Source organism: Prinia subflava, chromosome Z (genome assembly GCF_021018805.1).
Source record: "Prinia subflava isolate CZ2003 ecotype Zambia chromosome Z, Cam_Psub_1.2, whole genome shotgun sequence".
In the NCBI taxonomy this organism is placed as follows: domain Eukaryota; kingdom Metazoa; phylum Chordata; class Aves; order Passeriformes; family Cisticolidae; genus Prinia; species Prinia subflava.
In genome coordinates this window covers 24,453,415-24,467,445 of record NC_086283.1, presented here as the reverse complement: position 1 = coordinate 24,467,445, position 14,031 = coordinate 24,453,415, and the positions used below count along the sequence as shown (strand labels likewise).

General features: G+C 51.6%; 1 protein-coding gene across 2 annotated transcripts; it reads right to left on the bottom strand.

Moving 5' to 3' along the window:
- Positions 1–639: 639 nt before the first annotated feature.
- Positions 640–12,431, bottom strand: FRMD7 (FERM domain containing 7). 2 transcript variants are annotated; one of them, XM_063423139.1, is made up of 12 exons: positions 12,375–12,431; positions 8,209–8,313; positions 7,832–7,874; positions 6,513–6,591; positions 5,749–5,846; positions 5,505–5,619; positions 5,160–5,307; positions 3,886–3,981; positions 3,445–3,608; positions 3,174–3,242; positions 3,002–3,077; positions 640–2,849 (listed from the first exon to the last, which is right to left on the bottom strand). In XM_063423139.1, the coding sequence occupies exons 1-12, from the start codon at positions 12,429–12,431 to the stop codon at positions 1,815–1,817; spliced, it is 2,085 nt and encodes a 694-aa protein (XP_063279209.1). In that variant the 3' UTR covers positions 640–1,814. The 2 variants fall into 2 exon arrangements, with proteins under 2 accessions (XP_063279209.1, XP_063279211.1); XM_063423141.1 differs by having other exon boundaries at positions 6,513–6,546.
- Positions 12,432–14,031: the final 1,600 nt, after the last annotated feature.

The window sequence follows — 14,031 nt, the reverse complement described above, 5'->3', positions numbered from 1 at the left end:
ATGGTGGATGTACCCAGAGCTGTGTGTGCAGCCTGCGTTTGAAATGCTGCTGCTTTTTATAACCCTCTACCAAACTGTGCCCACAGACTGCCACTCTTAAATGCACTGAGTGGTGATTGTTGCTCTTTCCAAGGTGCAGAGCTTTGGGAATGGGGAAGAAGCAACCCTGTAGCCAGAAGGATTATCCCTTTTTTGAGTAGAACATGTGCCAGAGCGGCATAAGGGATCTCTGCAGTTCACAGCTTCAGCACAGGGTAACTAGGAGCAGAAGCAAACCTTACAATGTAGTCACTTGTTGGGCTAATGCACTTCTTTGAGCAACCAACCAAGAATGTGGCTGTTTTCAGCAGCGTTCCGGGATCTCCACAAGACTCCCCAGTTGCTGGGACAGTGAAGGCACAGAGGGAGCCAGGCAGCAGAGCAGGAGAGGGAAACCAGCTCCTTGGAGCACTGAGGAAGGAAGCTCCTGAGCTGGGACGCGCTGGGCAAGATGTGCTGGAGGGGGGTGTCTGCAGGGCTGGGCATGCAGATTTCACAGGGCAGGAGGAGAAACTCAAAACTCAAGTGTGAACAACTCTTTTATTGTCCACCTTCTAAAACAAAGGACAGCAACATACAGAGTGAGCAGGACCCATAAGCCCAGTTCTTTCTACATTTTAATCTATTTTTTTGTCTGTGTTTCTGAAATACTTCTAGCAGGCTGCAGTGGTTTCTCTGCTGTGGATTTTCTGGGCTGTCCCTTTGCTTACAGTAACGTCCTACAAAGACTTACTGGGTTGCTCTTAAAGAAAATTATCAAGATCCCCCCCAAAAAAACTTACAGAGTCATCATTTTCAAGATTTTCAAGTAGATTTCATGTAGGTTTAGAGTAAGGTTTTTTTAATAAAAATACTTCCAAGAAGCTGCCTGTTCCTTTTCTACCAGCTCCTTTTTTCCCATGCTGCTTAGCTGAGGACAGATTTGGGGAAGCAAAGGACCCCAAAGACCCTCCTTACACATCTCTCCCCAGATTTAAGCAGAACAGTGAGGTACTGGGGCTGTCACGGTGCTGTCAGGAGATGATGGCTGATGTGCATAAGCGAAGTTAGAGAGTATGAACCCACTTCACAGTGCTCACCATGGGGTGCTTCTAAGAGCTTGACAAGCATTACTGAGATATTTATGGAGAAGGATAATCCTCTAAACTTGCCAGGGAGAAGACAGCCACACAGAGAGGCTTGCCTTTGAGTGCCAGATGCTCCCTGCAGCACTGGAGGGAGGTGAGGTGGATGGAGGAGATGGGCTCTGTGCTGGGGTTTTGTTCTGTCCACATGCCATCAGCTCAAGGAGCCGCCTCCCATGAAGATCTTCTCCTTTCCAAAAGGGCATTAAACACCCTTCCCTCTGGTGTGCTGCCCTGCAGCAGGGAAAAGCAGCAGCTGATACTATTCTGTGAGGAGTTGCTTTTTTTTTCTCTCTCTCTCCCTCTCAATGAAGACTCCAGCAGCTGAGCTCCAAGCATCAGCTTGGGCAGAACATACAGGCTTAGCGGGGCTTCCAGGAGATCCCTGGTCCCTGGCTGAAGCAAGATCCCCCTCTCTCCAAGTGCGGTGGCAGAGGCAAACCAGCTGCCAAATGTGGTGCAGGGGTTGAATACTTCTGAACACACCCCTGATGTCCATTAACACATCCTCTATAGCTAAGAGCACTCACACAACACAATCCCATCAATGTTTCATAAGCTGTAAGCAGACCTGCAAACAAAGAGTGTCACCGTTCTTTGACCCTGGGTCAGCACCGGCCACCTCTGCTCCCTCTGGCCGATGTCAGGCACCTAGGTGAAATACTTGGAGGCCCCTCTGGAAATCCTCTCTCCAGCAGCACTGGTGGCAAAGGAGACCTCCTCATCCTCCTCATCCAGCTGGAGGCTGCCCGAGGAGAGCCGCACGCGGGCCATGGGCGAGCGCAGCACGCGGCCGTACAGCGAGCAGTAGTCAGCGGCCAGCAGGTCCGAGTCAGAGTCGCTGGACTCGGTGCTGCTGCCCAGGTAGCGCTCGGTGGAGCGCCGCGGCCCAGAAGCCAGCCCTTGCTGGGCTGGGACATGCCAAAAAACACCCCCTTTGCGGCTGCTCAGCGCAGGGCACGGCCCCAGGGGCCTGAACTCAGAGCCGTAGGGGAAGCGGATGGTTTTCATGTCCGACTGGCTCCAAGACCGCCTGGGAGGCTGCTCCTGGAGGCCATAGTCGAAGGAGCGAGCCAGTGCCCTCTTCTCCCCCACCATGCTGGTGCCCGCGGCTGTGCCTGCAGCCTCACGGTGGAACTGCCCAGCCTGGGTCCCGCCCGGGCTCTGCCGGGGGTCATTCGCTGCCACGGGGCCGCTTGCAGCGGCCGGTCCGGCTGTGTCCTCGCCAGGGGCCAGTGCAGGGCCTGGGGGCTGCAGCGCCCTGTCCAGGTAGAAGAGCACAGGGGGGGCCGGGGTCACCACGGGCAGGGGACAGGGCACATCCGTGTACACCAGTGGGCGGGCGCTCACTTCCCGCATGTTGCCCACAGAGGTGCTTTTACTGTTCCCAGCGAACTGGTGGTGGGGCCGAAAGGATGTCAAGGGATTCCTGGCTCCAAAGAGGTCGATGGGCTCCCACGCCCGCTCCATCTCCAGCTCGGCGTAGAGCAGGGGGAAGGCAGACGAGCTTTTGGAGTGGGGCAGGAAGGTGAGGGGTGCTTCGGGCTTGGAGCGTTCCATCTCAGTGGCAAACGTCACCTCCATGGTGGAGCTGCGGCGCCGGCTGTCCAGGGTGGGCTCGGAGCCGTGCACTCCGTTGGCGTGGTAGGAGCCCCGGCTGCCGTAGGCCAGGCGCAGCTCCTCCATCTGGGCAGGGCACAGAGGGGGTGCTCAGGGCGGGGAGGGAAGGGAGCACCCAGACCTGAGGGTCTGGCTTGGCCTCCAGCTGAGCTCCTCCAGCTGGGGCAGAAATGCCAAGACCTCGGCACAGAACTGTTGCTGATGCCGTGGGGACTTACCTGCTTTGATACATCTGTCAGCAGGTCCGGGGAGGAGCGGCACTGCCTCTCATTGTAGCGGGATGTGTAGTGTTTCCTGCAGGACAAGAGCACGGGCAGGTGAATGGCCAAGAGGGTGCTTCCCCTCTCCCCAGTCCCCTCAGGCACTGCCCCACGTCCATGCCCCCAGTACCTCTCAAAGGGCAGGCTCTTCATCTTAGCCTTCCTGCCATGCTCCAGCAGCTGCCGCTGAGTCCTCCCACTGCAGCATGGAGGGAGAAATGTGAGCAGCACCACCAGCCCCAGCCCTGGGCAGGCCTGGTGCCCCATGTGAGGGGGTGCAGCAGCACTGAGGCAGTGGTGTCTCCAGAAGTAGCTGCTATCACCCCCTCGGATTCAGACATAAAAGGGAGGCTCAGAGCCATTCCCAGGCCCAGAAGTTTGGGGTTCCCTGGGGGATTTACCTGTAGCGGAAGCTGGAACCTTTGCTGCACAGAAAGGCCTTGGGCTTTGATTTGGGCTCTTCAGAGAGCCTGAAGAAGGCATGGTACTCCACACATGTCTTCCAGAAGGCCTTGCAGGTGTCCCTGCTCACCATAGTGAACTCCAGCGTGTCCTTGCACAGCGCCTGTGCCAGAGACAAGACAGCCGGAGTCAGGAGCACGGGACAAGCTCTACCATTTGCCCTCCTGACTTCTCCAAGGGTTGTATGAGCTGTCAGTGGCTCCAGGAAGCACTGTCACCTCGCTGGAGAGGACACAGGAGTAGCACGTCACACTCAATAAAGAGCATCATCATGAGCAGCAGGAATGCATTTTACTCAAAACCGGGGACTTTGTGTGCCTGACCCTCCATCCACAGCTGTCTGCTCCCAAGCCCAGCAGCTGCCTGTGGCAGGTACTTACAGAGATGTTTGCATGGAGCTTGATGAGAAAATGCTTCCTCTTGAAACTCAGTTTGCGAATTTTGGACCAGTTGAAGGTGTTGATCTTCGTATTGCCCTGCAAGGACAAACACAGCAATTACAGCTGGATGGGGCAACCTGTAAATACAGGAATGCAGTTAGCCAAGGCCTGAGCTCACAGGACACTGCATGAGACTCCAATGCAGCTCCTGGAGCTGCTGGAGTCTGGGGAAAGGGTGCTGGGGTTTGGTGCTTGACTCTCCATCAATCAGCTGGTTCTACAGGTAGAAATTGACGTTCAGGGCTTAACTCTGCCTACTGAAGCTCTTTGCAAAAGTCCAAGATCCCCAGACAAACCTCAGAGAGGTCAAGGCAGGGAGTCCTAACTGTGCCAACTCAAATATCACATGCATCACTGAATATCACAGAATCAACTCCCCAAAGAAATAATGCTCTCCCCTCCTTTGCTGGTAGCAAAGGTACTTAGCTGGTAGCAGTGCTCAGCTCACCCTCACACCTTTAGACCTGGTTTAAGCAGGCTGCAAGCACATTTTACCCCATTATCATTTTGCAGAGGTTAGATGCAGACACAAAACTGATGCCGTGGCAGAACCAGGAAAATTTGTCTTACTCCACTCTGTGGCACCAGGATCCTCTCAGCTTTCTAGGAGAGCCCAGATTTTAATGGGCTCACAGATGCTCTAATCATGTGTGAGGGATGTTTACGGCTCAGAATAAATAACCAGGTCCGGCAGCACTAATTACCAACAGTAGACCCAGAGCTAGGTGTCACGTTTGGGTTTGTTGGGATTCTTTTTGCCTTGAGGAGGTGTTCCCAGGCTGAAATCAGCCGGTGTGGGAGCGGAGCGCTGCCTCATGCTGGCTGAGAGGAAGTCTGTATTTACTGTGCAGCTCGGCCGCGATTGCAGCGTTCAGTAATTGCACAGGCGTGGGGGCTGTTCTCGAGGGGAGATTTCAAGGTGAGCGCCTGTGACAGAGCCGTGGGACCTGTGCTGCCCGCAGGCACCGCGCTCCCGGGGCGAGGCCGGCAGAGCTGGGGCGGCCCCAGGGGCACCCAGGGGTGCCGGGCGACAGCGGGGCCGAGTCTCACAGCCACGTCCCAGAGCATCACCTCCACCGCCGCGGTCTGTGGAACACACGCCCTCTTGCAGGATTTGGGGGCGTTTGGAGAGCTCAGAGGGGAGAAGGGCTGCCCGCAGCGGGAGAGGCCGCCCCGCCCGGGTGCTGGCGGCCACCCCTGAGCCCCGGGCTCACCCGCAGCACCAGCACCCCCATGTGTGTCACGGCCAGGTTGATCTGTGTCCCCTCGCCGTCGCTGGCGGGGTGCAGGCGGATTCCGTACATCTCCAGCTTCCTGGCCACGTCCAGCAGCTGAACGTCCGACTCGGCCGGCGTCTTCCCTCTGGAGACATAAACGCACAGGAGGCAACAGGAGTGAGAAGGCAGATGCTGAAATGGGCATTGGAAAATGCCATTTTGTCGGTGCACTTGCTGGCATCCTGCCCTCCCCACTGCCAGGCCTGCCTGCTGATGGGAATATCCTGTCAGCAGACGTCCGCAGGGGATTTGTGGGTGGCCGTGGTGTGGAGCAGCCCTTACCTGTGTCTCCGGTGGTAGTGCATGATCTTGTTGTCCAGGTACTCCTGGTTAGGCAGGTACCTGTGTGTGGTCAGGTGCTGCTGGTCTGTCTCCTCGTGGAAGTCACCCAGCTCAGCTTTGGGGACATGGGGAGAGCATGGATTAGACTCTGAGGGGTCAGTGCAGTGGGAACCCCCGGCTGCACAGCCAAAGCCCATCCCCAGGGAAGGAGCACTGTCCCTGCAGGCTCTCGCTTGTTCCTTACACTGCAGCAGGTGGGAGACGAGCAGCGCCGCGCTCTTGTCACTGCAGGGCAGCCGCCCCTGTGCCAGGTCCTTCTTGATCTGGAGGGTGAAGAGGTACCTGTGGAGGGGGACAGGAGCCCTGGGGGAAACTGGGTGCTTGGCTGAGCCGTGAGGGCCGTGCCTGTTCCCACATCTCAGCCCACGGGGTCCAGGTGTGTCCACAGGGTCACAGGATGAGCACGCAGCCCCTGCAGAAGGCTGCAGCTAGGCACCACTATGACCAGCACGTCCCTGTCATTGAAATGCTCATCAGTAGATTCCAAAATTAACATTCCTGTCTCTTTTGGAGGGCATTTGCCTTTCTTGGGGCTGACGTTCTGTGGAAGCACAGTCTTGGTTTTATTCTTAATCATTGTTTGCAATACTTTCTCTAAAACTGTAAAAGCTAACTGTCATTTTTAAAAATAAAACTAAAGTTGTTCTTTCAGAACGCTGCTTGAGGCAGGTGCTAGACTGAGCAGTCAGACCCTGTGCCCAACTGCTAAAGTGTTTGGCAGTAAACAAATTACAGTCCTGTAAGATGGCTGATCCTTCAAGTGGATTGTGTTTAAAAACAGAGGATCAAGAAAAGATATTCTCTGGTTTTGTTTCGCAAAGCATAATGCTTAGGATACTTAGGACAACCACTGCTCACAGGCAGGCTGGGGTGGATGAAGATAAAGAATTAGCAGACTGCAAAAACACAGAACTGTGTGGTAAGAAAGTAAGAAAACGAGCACTGTACCTGGTCAGTTCTTCTCTCAGGTGGCCAGGGTCCACTGGGAAAAATTTCACCATAAATTTGAAAAGAACCTCCTTAGGATCTTAAAACACAACACCTTCATAAGTTTTCTTTTAGATGTCTATTGAGAACATTTACAACTCTCTTCACACATGCTGCCTCCTTAGAGAGTAAATTAATCTGGACCCTTACAAGTCAGGGACTACAGCCTGCCCCCCCAAAACCAGCCTGCCCAGGGCCCCAGTATTACCACCGGATGCAAATAGAGATTTGGATATCTAAAGAATACTAAAGAGAAATATGCCCCAGTAATTCTTAATTGCAAAAACCCCTGTTGGGAAGGGGTTTCCATGAAATGGTGCCAGGGAGCGTGGCCAGAGCCTTGGTTAATTGCTGTCACTGGGTCAGTGTGTTAAACTCAGCCCTCCAAGCACTTGGGATGCAGCAGGTCCATAGGAGGCTGCTAGGGCAAAGGGTTTTTTTGCAGGATGAGTGAGAACAAGCAAAGCCCAAGGCAAAATGTGTGGAGGGAGGAAGGCAATCATGTAAGCACTGACTGTCACAGAACACCCTCAGATGGCTCAGAGGGACAGGCCAGAAGGCACTTGGTAAAGGAAATAGGTGCCTACAACAATTCCATTTGTGGTGCACCCAGAAAGGGAATGCTCCTCACCAGGCTTTTCCCTTTCAGGGAAATTCATGCAAACACTGTTCTGCAACCTCCCCGTGGCCAAGACTGGGGTCATGGCCCCAAGCTCTCAGTCACCTCCCGGCCATCGTGTACCTGGGGGAAGTGTCATGGGGATGGAAAGAGGCCCGTGCTGAAAGCAGCACTGTGCTAACACTATGGCCGTGGCAGAGGAGGATGGGTCTGAATTTAGGTCAGGATCTGCAGCATCTCCCTGGGGCTGGGGAAGAGTTGCAGGGCCTGTGGGGCAGAGGGGCGACCCTGCAGGTGCCTGGGCCACTCTGAGCTGCCAAGGGAAAAGGAGGGCACACAGCAGCAGCGCCTGTCATGCTGCCAGCAGGGCCATGCAGGCACTCAGCCACCCCTGCTCCTCTGCCAAGCTGTCAGGTTATTAACAGCTCCAGCCTAAAATGGTGCAGATATCAGAATGCAAAGGCAGCAGTATTTCCACGGGATTTTGTAAGGACTGAGGTGTCCTTGCAAACAATCCTGCCCAGCCTCACCCCCTAGAATGAACCTGGGTAAGTGCTGGAGGCCAGAGATCCTGTCCCCAAGCAACAACACTGCATGAACGTATCTGTGCTAGACTTTCACTGGTAGTGATACATAGGAATTCTATTCTTGAAATACTTACTTTTGACTTGCTTTGTTATGGGTTTTAGTGGTTCCAACCAGACCTGAAATAAGGCAATGAAGAGCTGGGTAAATAAACAGATGGGAAATAAAAGCAGCAGCAGCACAGTAGAATGCAACATGAAAATGTTGGCCAGCTTGGCTGCTGTGACAAGTGTCCTGCTGGGCAGCACCACATGGACAAAACCCACGAGCTGTAGACATCACTGGGTCTTGAGGCTCCCTTCCTAACTCCCATTTTCAGGCTTTTTCTGCCATCATGCCAAAACTTTCTATTTCTATATAATTTTCCATTTGGAATTTTAGGGAGGTGCTAACAATCCCCCAGCCATGCAGGCAATGGCAGCTCCAGGGGCGTGCACTGCTGGCTGTACTCACCTGGTTCCCAGCCTGGCTGTGAAACTCCAGCCCAAAGTACTCCTTCTCCACAAGGTTGAGGTGGCTGCAGGTGAGGTTGAAGAGCCCTTTCCCACAGGATTTTTGCTAGCAAACAAGCACAGCACAGAAGCAGCAGGTGAGGCAATGCTAACAGCAGCCGTGATGGGATTTCAGAGAGATGGGGAGAAGTTTCAGCTCCCTTCCTTCATCCCTTCCCTGACCATGCAGGAGCAAAATCTTACTCAGTAAATGCTGTTGGCTTCAGCATGTACAGCAGGACAACCGCATGCAATTCCCTGCTTTTGGAAATCAAATTTCTTCCCATCACTCCTCTCCTTTATTAAGGAACATAAACCAGAAAGGAGAGCAAGAGAAAATAAACCATGTTTTGACTCACTGTTTGCAGCTATCACTGTCTGGGTGGTTCTGTCCCTGGCAAACCAGTGAGTGATCCCCAGGTCAGGCACCTGCCTGAACCAGGAACAGCCATGGCAAACGTGCTTAACTGAGAGCCAGCGGGAGCAGACCTCAGACCTGTGCAGTGAGTCCGTGAGCCCCAGCAGGCAGGGATGAGCTACAATTATGGTTAATGGTAAATAACAGCAACAGGACCAGAGATCCTGTGCCGTGGGCTCTGAGTCATCCGTGGGCTTTAGCAATATGAATTAATATGAATTAATATGAATTAATATGAATTAATATGAATTAATATGAATTAAGTGGTGCTACATGCTGATAAGGCAGGCCAGGCTGTAGTTATTCCCAGTAAACAGAAACACTCGGAAGGTTGGAGGGTGTTTCCTTGGCTTGTTGCCATGCTGTATGATGACCTGGCTGGAGAACAAACCAGGAGGGTCCCGACTCTGGAAAATGCTCCAGAAAGAACCAGAAATTAAAGTGGCAGTGACCCACCCCAATAAAGCCCTGCTACACCTTCATCAGCTTTTGAAAAGCAGAACAAAAAGAAGTGTGGGTTATTGCAAAAGCAAGCTGGAGCAGAAAGGCCAGGTTAGACAGCTGCTAAATTATGGCGTGTTGGGTGATGGAGGGGAAGACAGGCTGCAGCTCCCTGTGGCTGCCCCCAGCAGGGATGGGAGGGACTCGGCTGCTGGTGGTGATGCACACTAATAACCACCTTTCAGGGCTTCTCCTAGGATGAAATTGCTGGCTCTGTGCTGAAAGGCTGGAGAAAAGTGATAGCATAATAACAGCATTCACTCTGCAGCACTCCCAGTTCTCCTCAAAATTACTGGATCACAAGGGTAATTAAAAAAATTATAAATGTTTTTTTCCAAGCCAGAATTTTCTAGCATGAAAGGCCTTGGCCTTTGTGAGGCAGCCAGGAAAGACAAGCATTTCTTACTGGGTTATTACCTACCATATGTTTGCTGGGAGCAACTCACTCTGCCCCAAGCCCAGCACTGCCCAGGGACAGGAGCAGCCCCAAACTCAGAAAAACCTGCTCACTGGGAGACACAGCCCTGTTGCTGCAGGGAATGCTTTGGAAGAAGCCCTTGTAGAGTGTTGCTTGAAGGTGTCCCATCCTGGATTTTGGGGTGCTGAGGCCAGTGCTTCCTCAAGCACTGGGGTACAGTTGTGCTCAGCAGCATCAATCCTGCACTTCACCAAGTGAGACAAGTGGGGTCTGTGCTGGAGGAGAACAGTGCAAGGCAGAAGCATGACATGTGGGGCTGTTTGTCCCATGTCCAAGCCTTCAGGTGCCTCTGAGAATGATGCAGGGCCAGGTGAGCACCCACAGGCAGAAACCCCGGAGAAGAAGATGAAAAGGAGAGGCTGCAGTGGCCCTTCTCTCCTTGGTGAAAGCACCTGGGACTGTGAGCAGAATCAGAAAGCCAGAGGCACTTCCAGAGGTAGGCAAGAACACGTGCAGACATGTGACACACACATGTCCATGTGTCCCCAAAGGGACTCTAGCAACACCCACAGTCAGATGGCAAAGCCCATTTCTGCAGCATTCCCTGGGACAGGCTGCTACACCCCAGTCTGTGGTTTAGGGGTGAGCAACAGCTCCTGGGATTCGGTGCGATGTTTTCCCACCACCTGGGGAGATGCCTGCCCTATCAGGCAGGCTGCAGCCGGCACAGAGTGTCATGCTCCACAAGCCACCAGCCCTGTGCCCTCCCTCCTCTGCCACCAGGCCCACATACCTCCTCTCAAGGAATTCCCAGCTTTGCAGGGGACACATGACCACAGGAGACTCTGTCCTTCACTCAGCCTCAGGAACTAGTTTTTCTGGGCTTGTTTGGTTTGCCCAGCACCCTCCCAGGCCCAGCCATGGGGTGTTCAGCACGGAGGGCACAGAGGGGATGTTCAGAGATGAGCCAAACCCCTTCCCTCTCCTGCCCTGGGGGCTCAGACCTGTTAATCCAGGAACCACCTCCAGTGCTCAGCTGAAGGAAATCCTGGGAATTCAGTGGTCCCAACTGTCGGCAAGAATGCAGTGGAGGCAGAAGCCTTCCCGGGTCAGCATCCAGCACCAGGAGAGGAACTTGTTCTCATGCAAAGCAGCCTGGAAATGAGACCTTGCTGCACAGGCCAGCAGCTGTGATACCCCCGTGAGGCAGGCAGAGATGTTTACACTGAGCGTGAGTGCAGGCCCTCTGTGTTTCTTCGCTTTTGTCCTTTTCCCTCCCATTACACTGAAGTACTTCACATTTCAAAAGAGCTTTCCAAAGTCAGGAGGGGTTTAGTAAGAGTTGCTTAAAATACCCGCTCAAAACTTAGCCCAAAGCACTCCTTTATACTAGAGAAGTCACTAATTCAGCTACTCATTTATCGTACCCACACAGCAGCAAATGCATGAAATGCCTAAAAGGGGTTTCCAGTACCATTCCATGCTAAAAAAGGAAATTACCAGGAGTTCCTCTAATGGAAGCTATTTGCTGCAATAACATGTCGTGCAGAGCTATAGTGATGTGTTTTGAGCAAACAAGAAAACAGAGATGGAAAAAAAATGCAGCAGTATTGTACCAGAAGCATCTTTTGAATTGTGTCTCACTATGACCTGATCTAATCAATGCGGGGAGGAGGGGAAAGCATTTTAAAATTACTAGTCTTAGTTTTAAAGTGGCTCCTGGACTAGGATAGATTAATTAAACTAAATCAAACAATTTCCTTACTGTGTCAAAGGAATGAATTGCTTTGTAATCCTCTTTTGTGCAAAATACTGTCACAAAGAAATTAAGCCATGCATCTGAGAGAGTTCTCAGGCTGTGCTATAAACCACGAAAGAGGACAGTATAAGAAAAGCAAGAGAATTTGAAAAACACCCCCATTTTATATTAAACACTCTGCTCCCACAGGAGATGCAGGTAAGTACTAGAACAAATCTACTTGAATTAGCTAAATCAATTAGCTACTGTGATTATCAAACCCTGACCAACAGTAAATGTGCAATCACACTTGCAAAAAGAGCTCGTAACACACGAGATAAAAGACATACCTACTTTCAGTTATCTATACACATATGCATAAATCTAACACTATAGATATTAATACTTAACATTTTAAACCTGGTTCAGAGCCAGCATTTGTAAAATGTAAATTATTAATCATGATGTGATGAGGGATTTGGGATGTCCCCATAATGGGACACTGCCGTGCAGAAAATAAGATAGAGTGAGTTTTTTCCTCAGCTGTTCACAAAACCACACAATTCTCTTTTTCAGCTGAATGCCCAGGAAGAGATGTGTGCAGATGTTTCTCACCAGGGATAGCTTGGACAAATATGCTATTTTTATTGTGTTCCCAGACTTTATTTCCTTGCTGAATGCTTACACTGGCAGCCAGACAAATGAGAGAACTCGGCACTTGTCAAGACCATCATTTCATATTAACTGATTTTCTAAAAGTCACACCAGGTAACTAAAAGCCATTCCTCCTTCTTCACAAATAATGCCAATAATAGGGGAGCATAGGAATGTATTGATGCTACACAAACATTTACCAATTAATACCATAAACTTTCATTTTGAATTTGAGATTGGTTTTCTTGTTTGTTTGCTGGTTTGGTTTTTTTTAAAGCTGAAAACCAGAAGATATCAGAGACCACACAATCCTTCAGAGCAACAATGACTTAACACAAAAAAATGAATTAATGAATGAATTAACACAAAAAAATCAGTAAGAATATGGTACCCACTTACATCAACTACAAAGATCTTCTGGGAATCATCCAGGAACTGGACTTTCAGGTGCAGCATCCTTGAGCACACAGCTGGGTGTGTGGCAGGCACGGCAGTCCTAGCAGTGTGAGCCGGGAGCCAGGAAGGGAGCCCTGACTCCTCTTGCACACATAATTCCCTCTCAGCTGGATGGAGAAGGCTGCAGTCACAGATGTGGAGTGGAGGCTGGAGCAAATGAGCTGACTGCCTAAAAACTAATTTAAAAAAACACCAAAAACCAAACCAAACCAAACCAAACCATACAAACAAACAAAACAAAACAAAATACCTCCCTTGGTTTAAATATCACCTCTGCAATAAAAGATGTTCTCTGCCTGTGAATTATGGGTGTATTAATAGGGGGAAGATTGGCAGTAATGGGGCTGAGATAAACACTCAGCTCTTACAGCTGGTGATGAGCAATGCGAAGGCAGAGCCCACGCTCGGTACCACGGGGTCAGGGGAGAAGAGCTGAGCACCTCTCCTGCTGAAGTCACCCAGCAGTGAGTGTCTCCCCTGCTCTGCTCTGGTTAAGGTGCACTGGGAGAGCAGCAGGCTGGCAGCTGTGCTGGCTCCATGGGGTGGGCAGATCATGTCCTGTCCACTGAGTGATGTGTGGACAGGCTGATGTACTTCACCAGAGACTGGAAAATGTTTCCAACTGGACTCAAAACCAGTTGTGAATCCTTCCTAGAGAGGCAGAGGAGAAGCTGCTCCTAATACCCAGCTCATACCCTGGCTGAGCAGCTTAGTGAAGTCTCGCAAGCCTTTGCGACAACCTGGTTCCCATTTCAAATCTGAAAAGTCCACATCCCAATCACCAGCTCACCCTTGGAATGCCAGATCCCCTCACCCACCCTCAGACCCCCGGGCTCAGCCCAAGCTGCTGTGTGCAGCCTTGCTTGGTGTGGTGGCTGCCTGGGGATGTTTGTGCTGCTTCTCTGCCCCGGTGCTGCAGGTCCACGAGGAGTCTGACCCCTCTGGTTCCTCTCACCCATCAGAGACCTCCTCGCTGAGCTTTTGGGTGAAAACAGCCTTTGGGCAGGAGCCCCCACTTTCAGAAATAAATGCACAGAGCAGTGCCAAAGGCAGGCACTGGACTGCATAGGGGATCATTATCATTGCTGCTGGAAAAAGACACAACCACACATGATCCTGTGGGACCCAGAGTGATAGAAAAATGGCTCAGCAAACAAAAAAAGCTGTATTTAGTGCTGCAGAGATTTTGTTTAGTGCTTCCTTGCCTGTTTCTACTGAAACCTCCATTGTAAGTCGCTCCAGAGCGTTTGCAATGGCCTCTCTTACACTTCCCAAATATTCCTGGGGATGTCAAGACAGAGGCTATCAGGGCAACATAATACCTTGTCATCTCTGGTGCAGAGAGAAAGACCACAGAGCTTTTTGTCCATGGAAAAATGTAGTCTTCTTCTAACCAGGACAAAAAGAAGCCTAAAAGCCAAAGCTAACCTGCTTTTCCCCATGAAGCTGCTCCACAAAGCAGCTGAGTCCACTCTGCTCCACTGCCAGGAGGGGATGGCTGTGCCACGAGGGCCTCCACGGCCACATCAAGGATCAAATTTCCAGTGCTGCACGTGGCCCTGGGGTCTGAGCTCTTTGTGTCACAGGAGAAGGGCAGCAT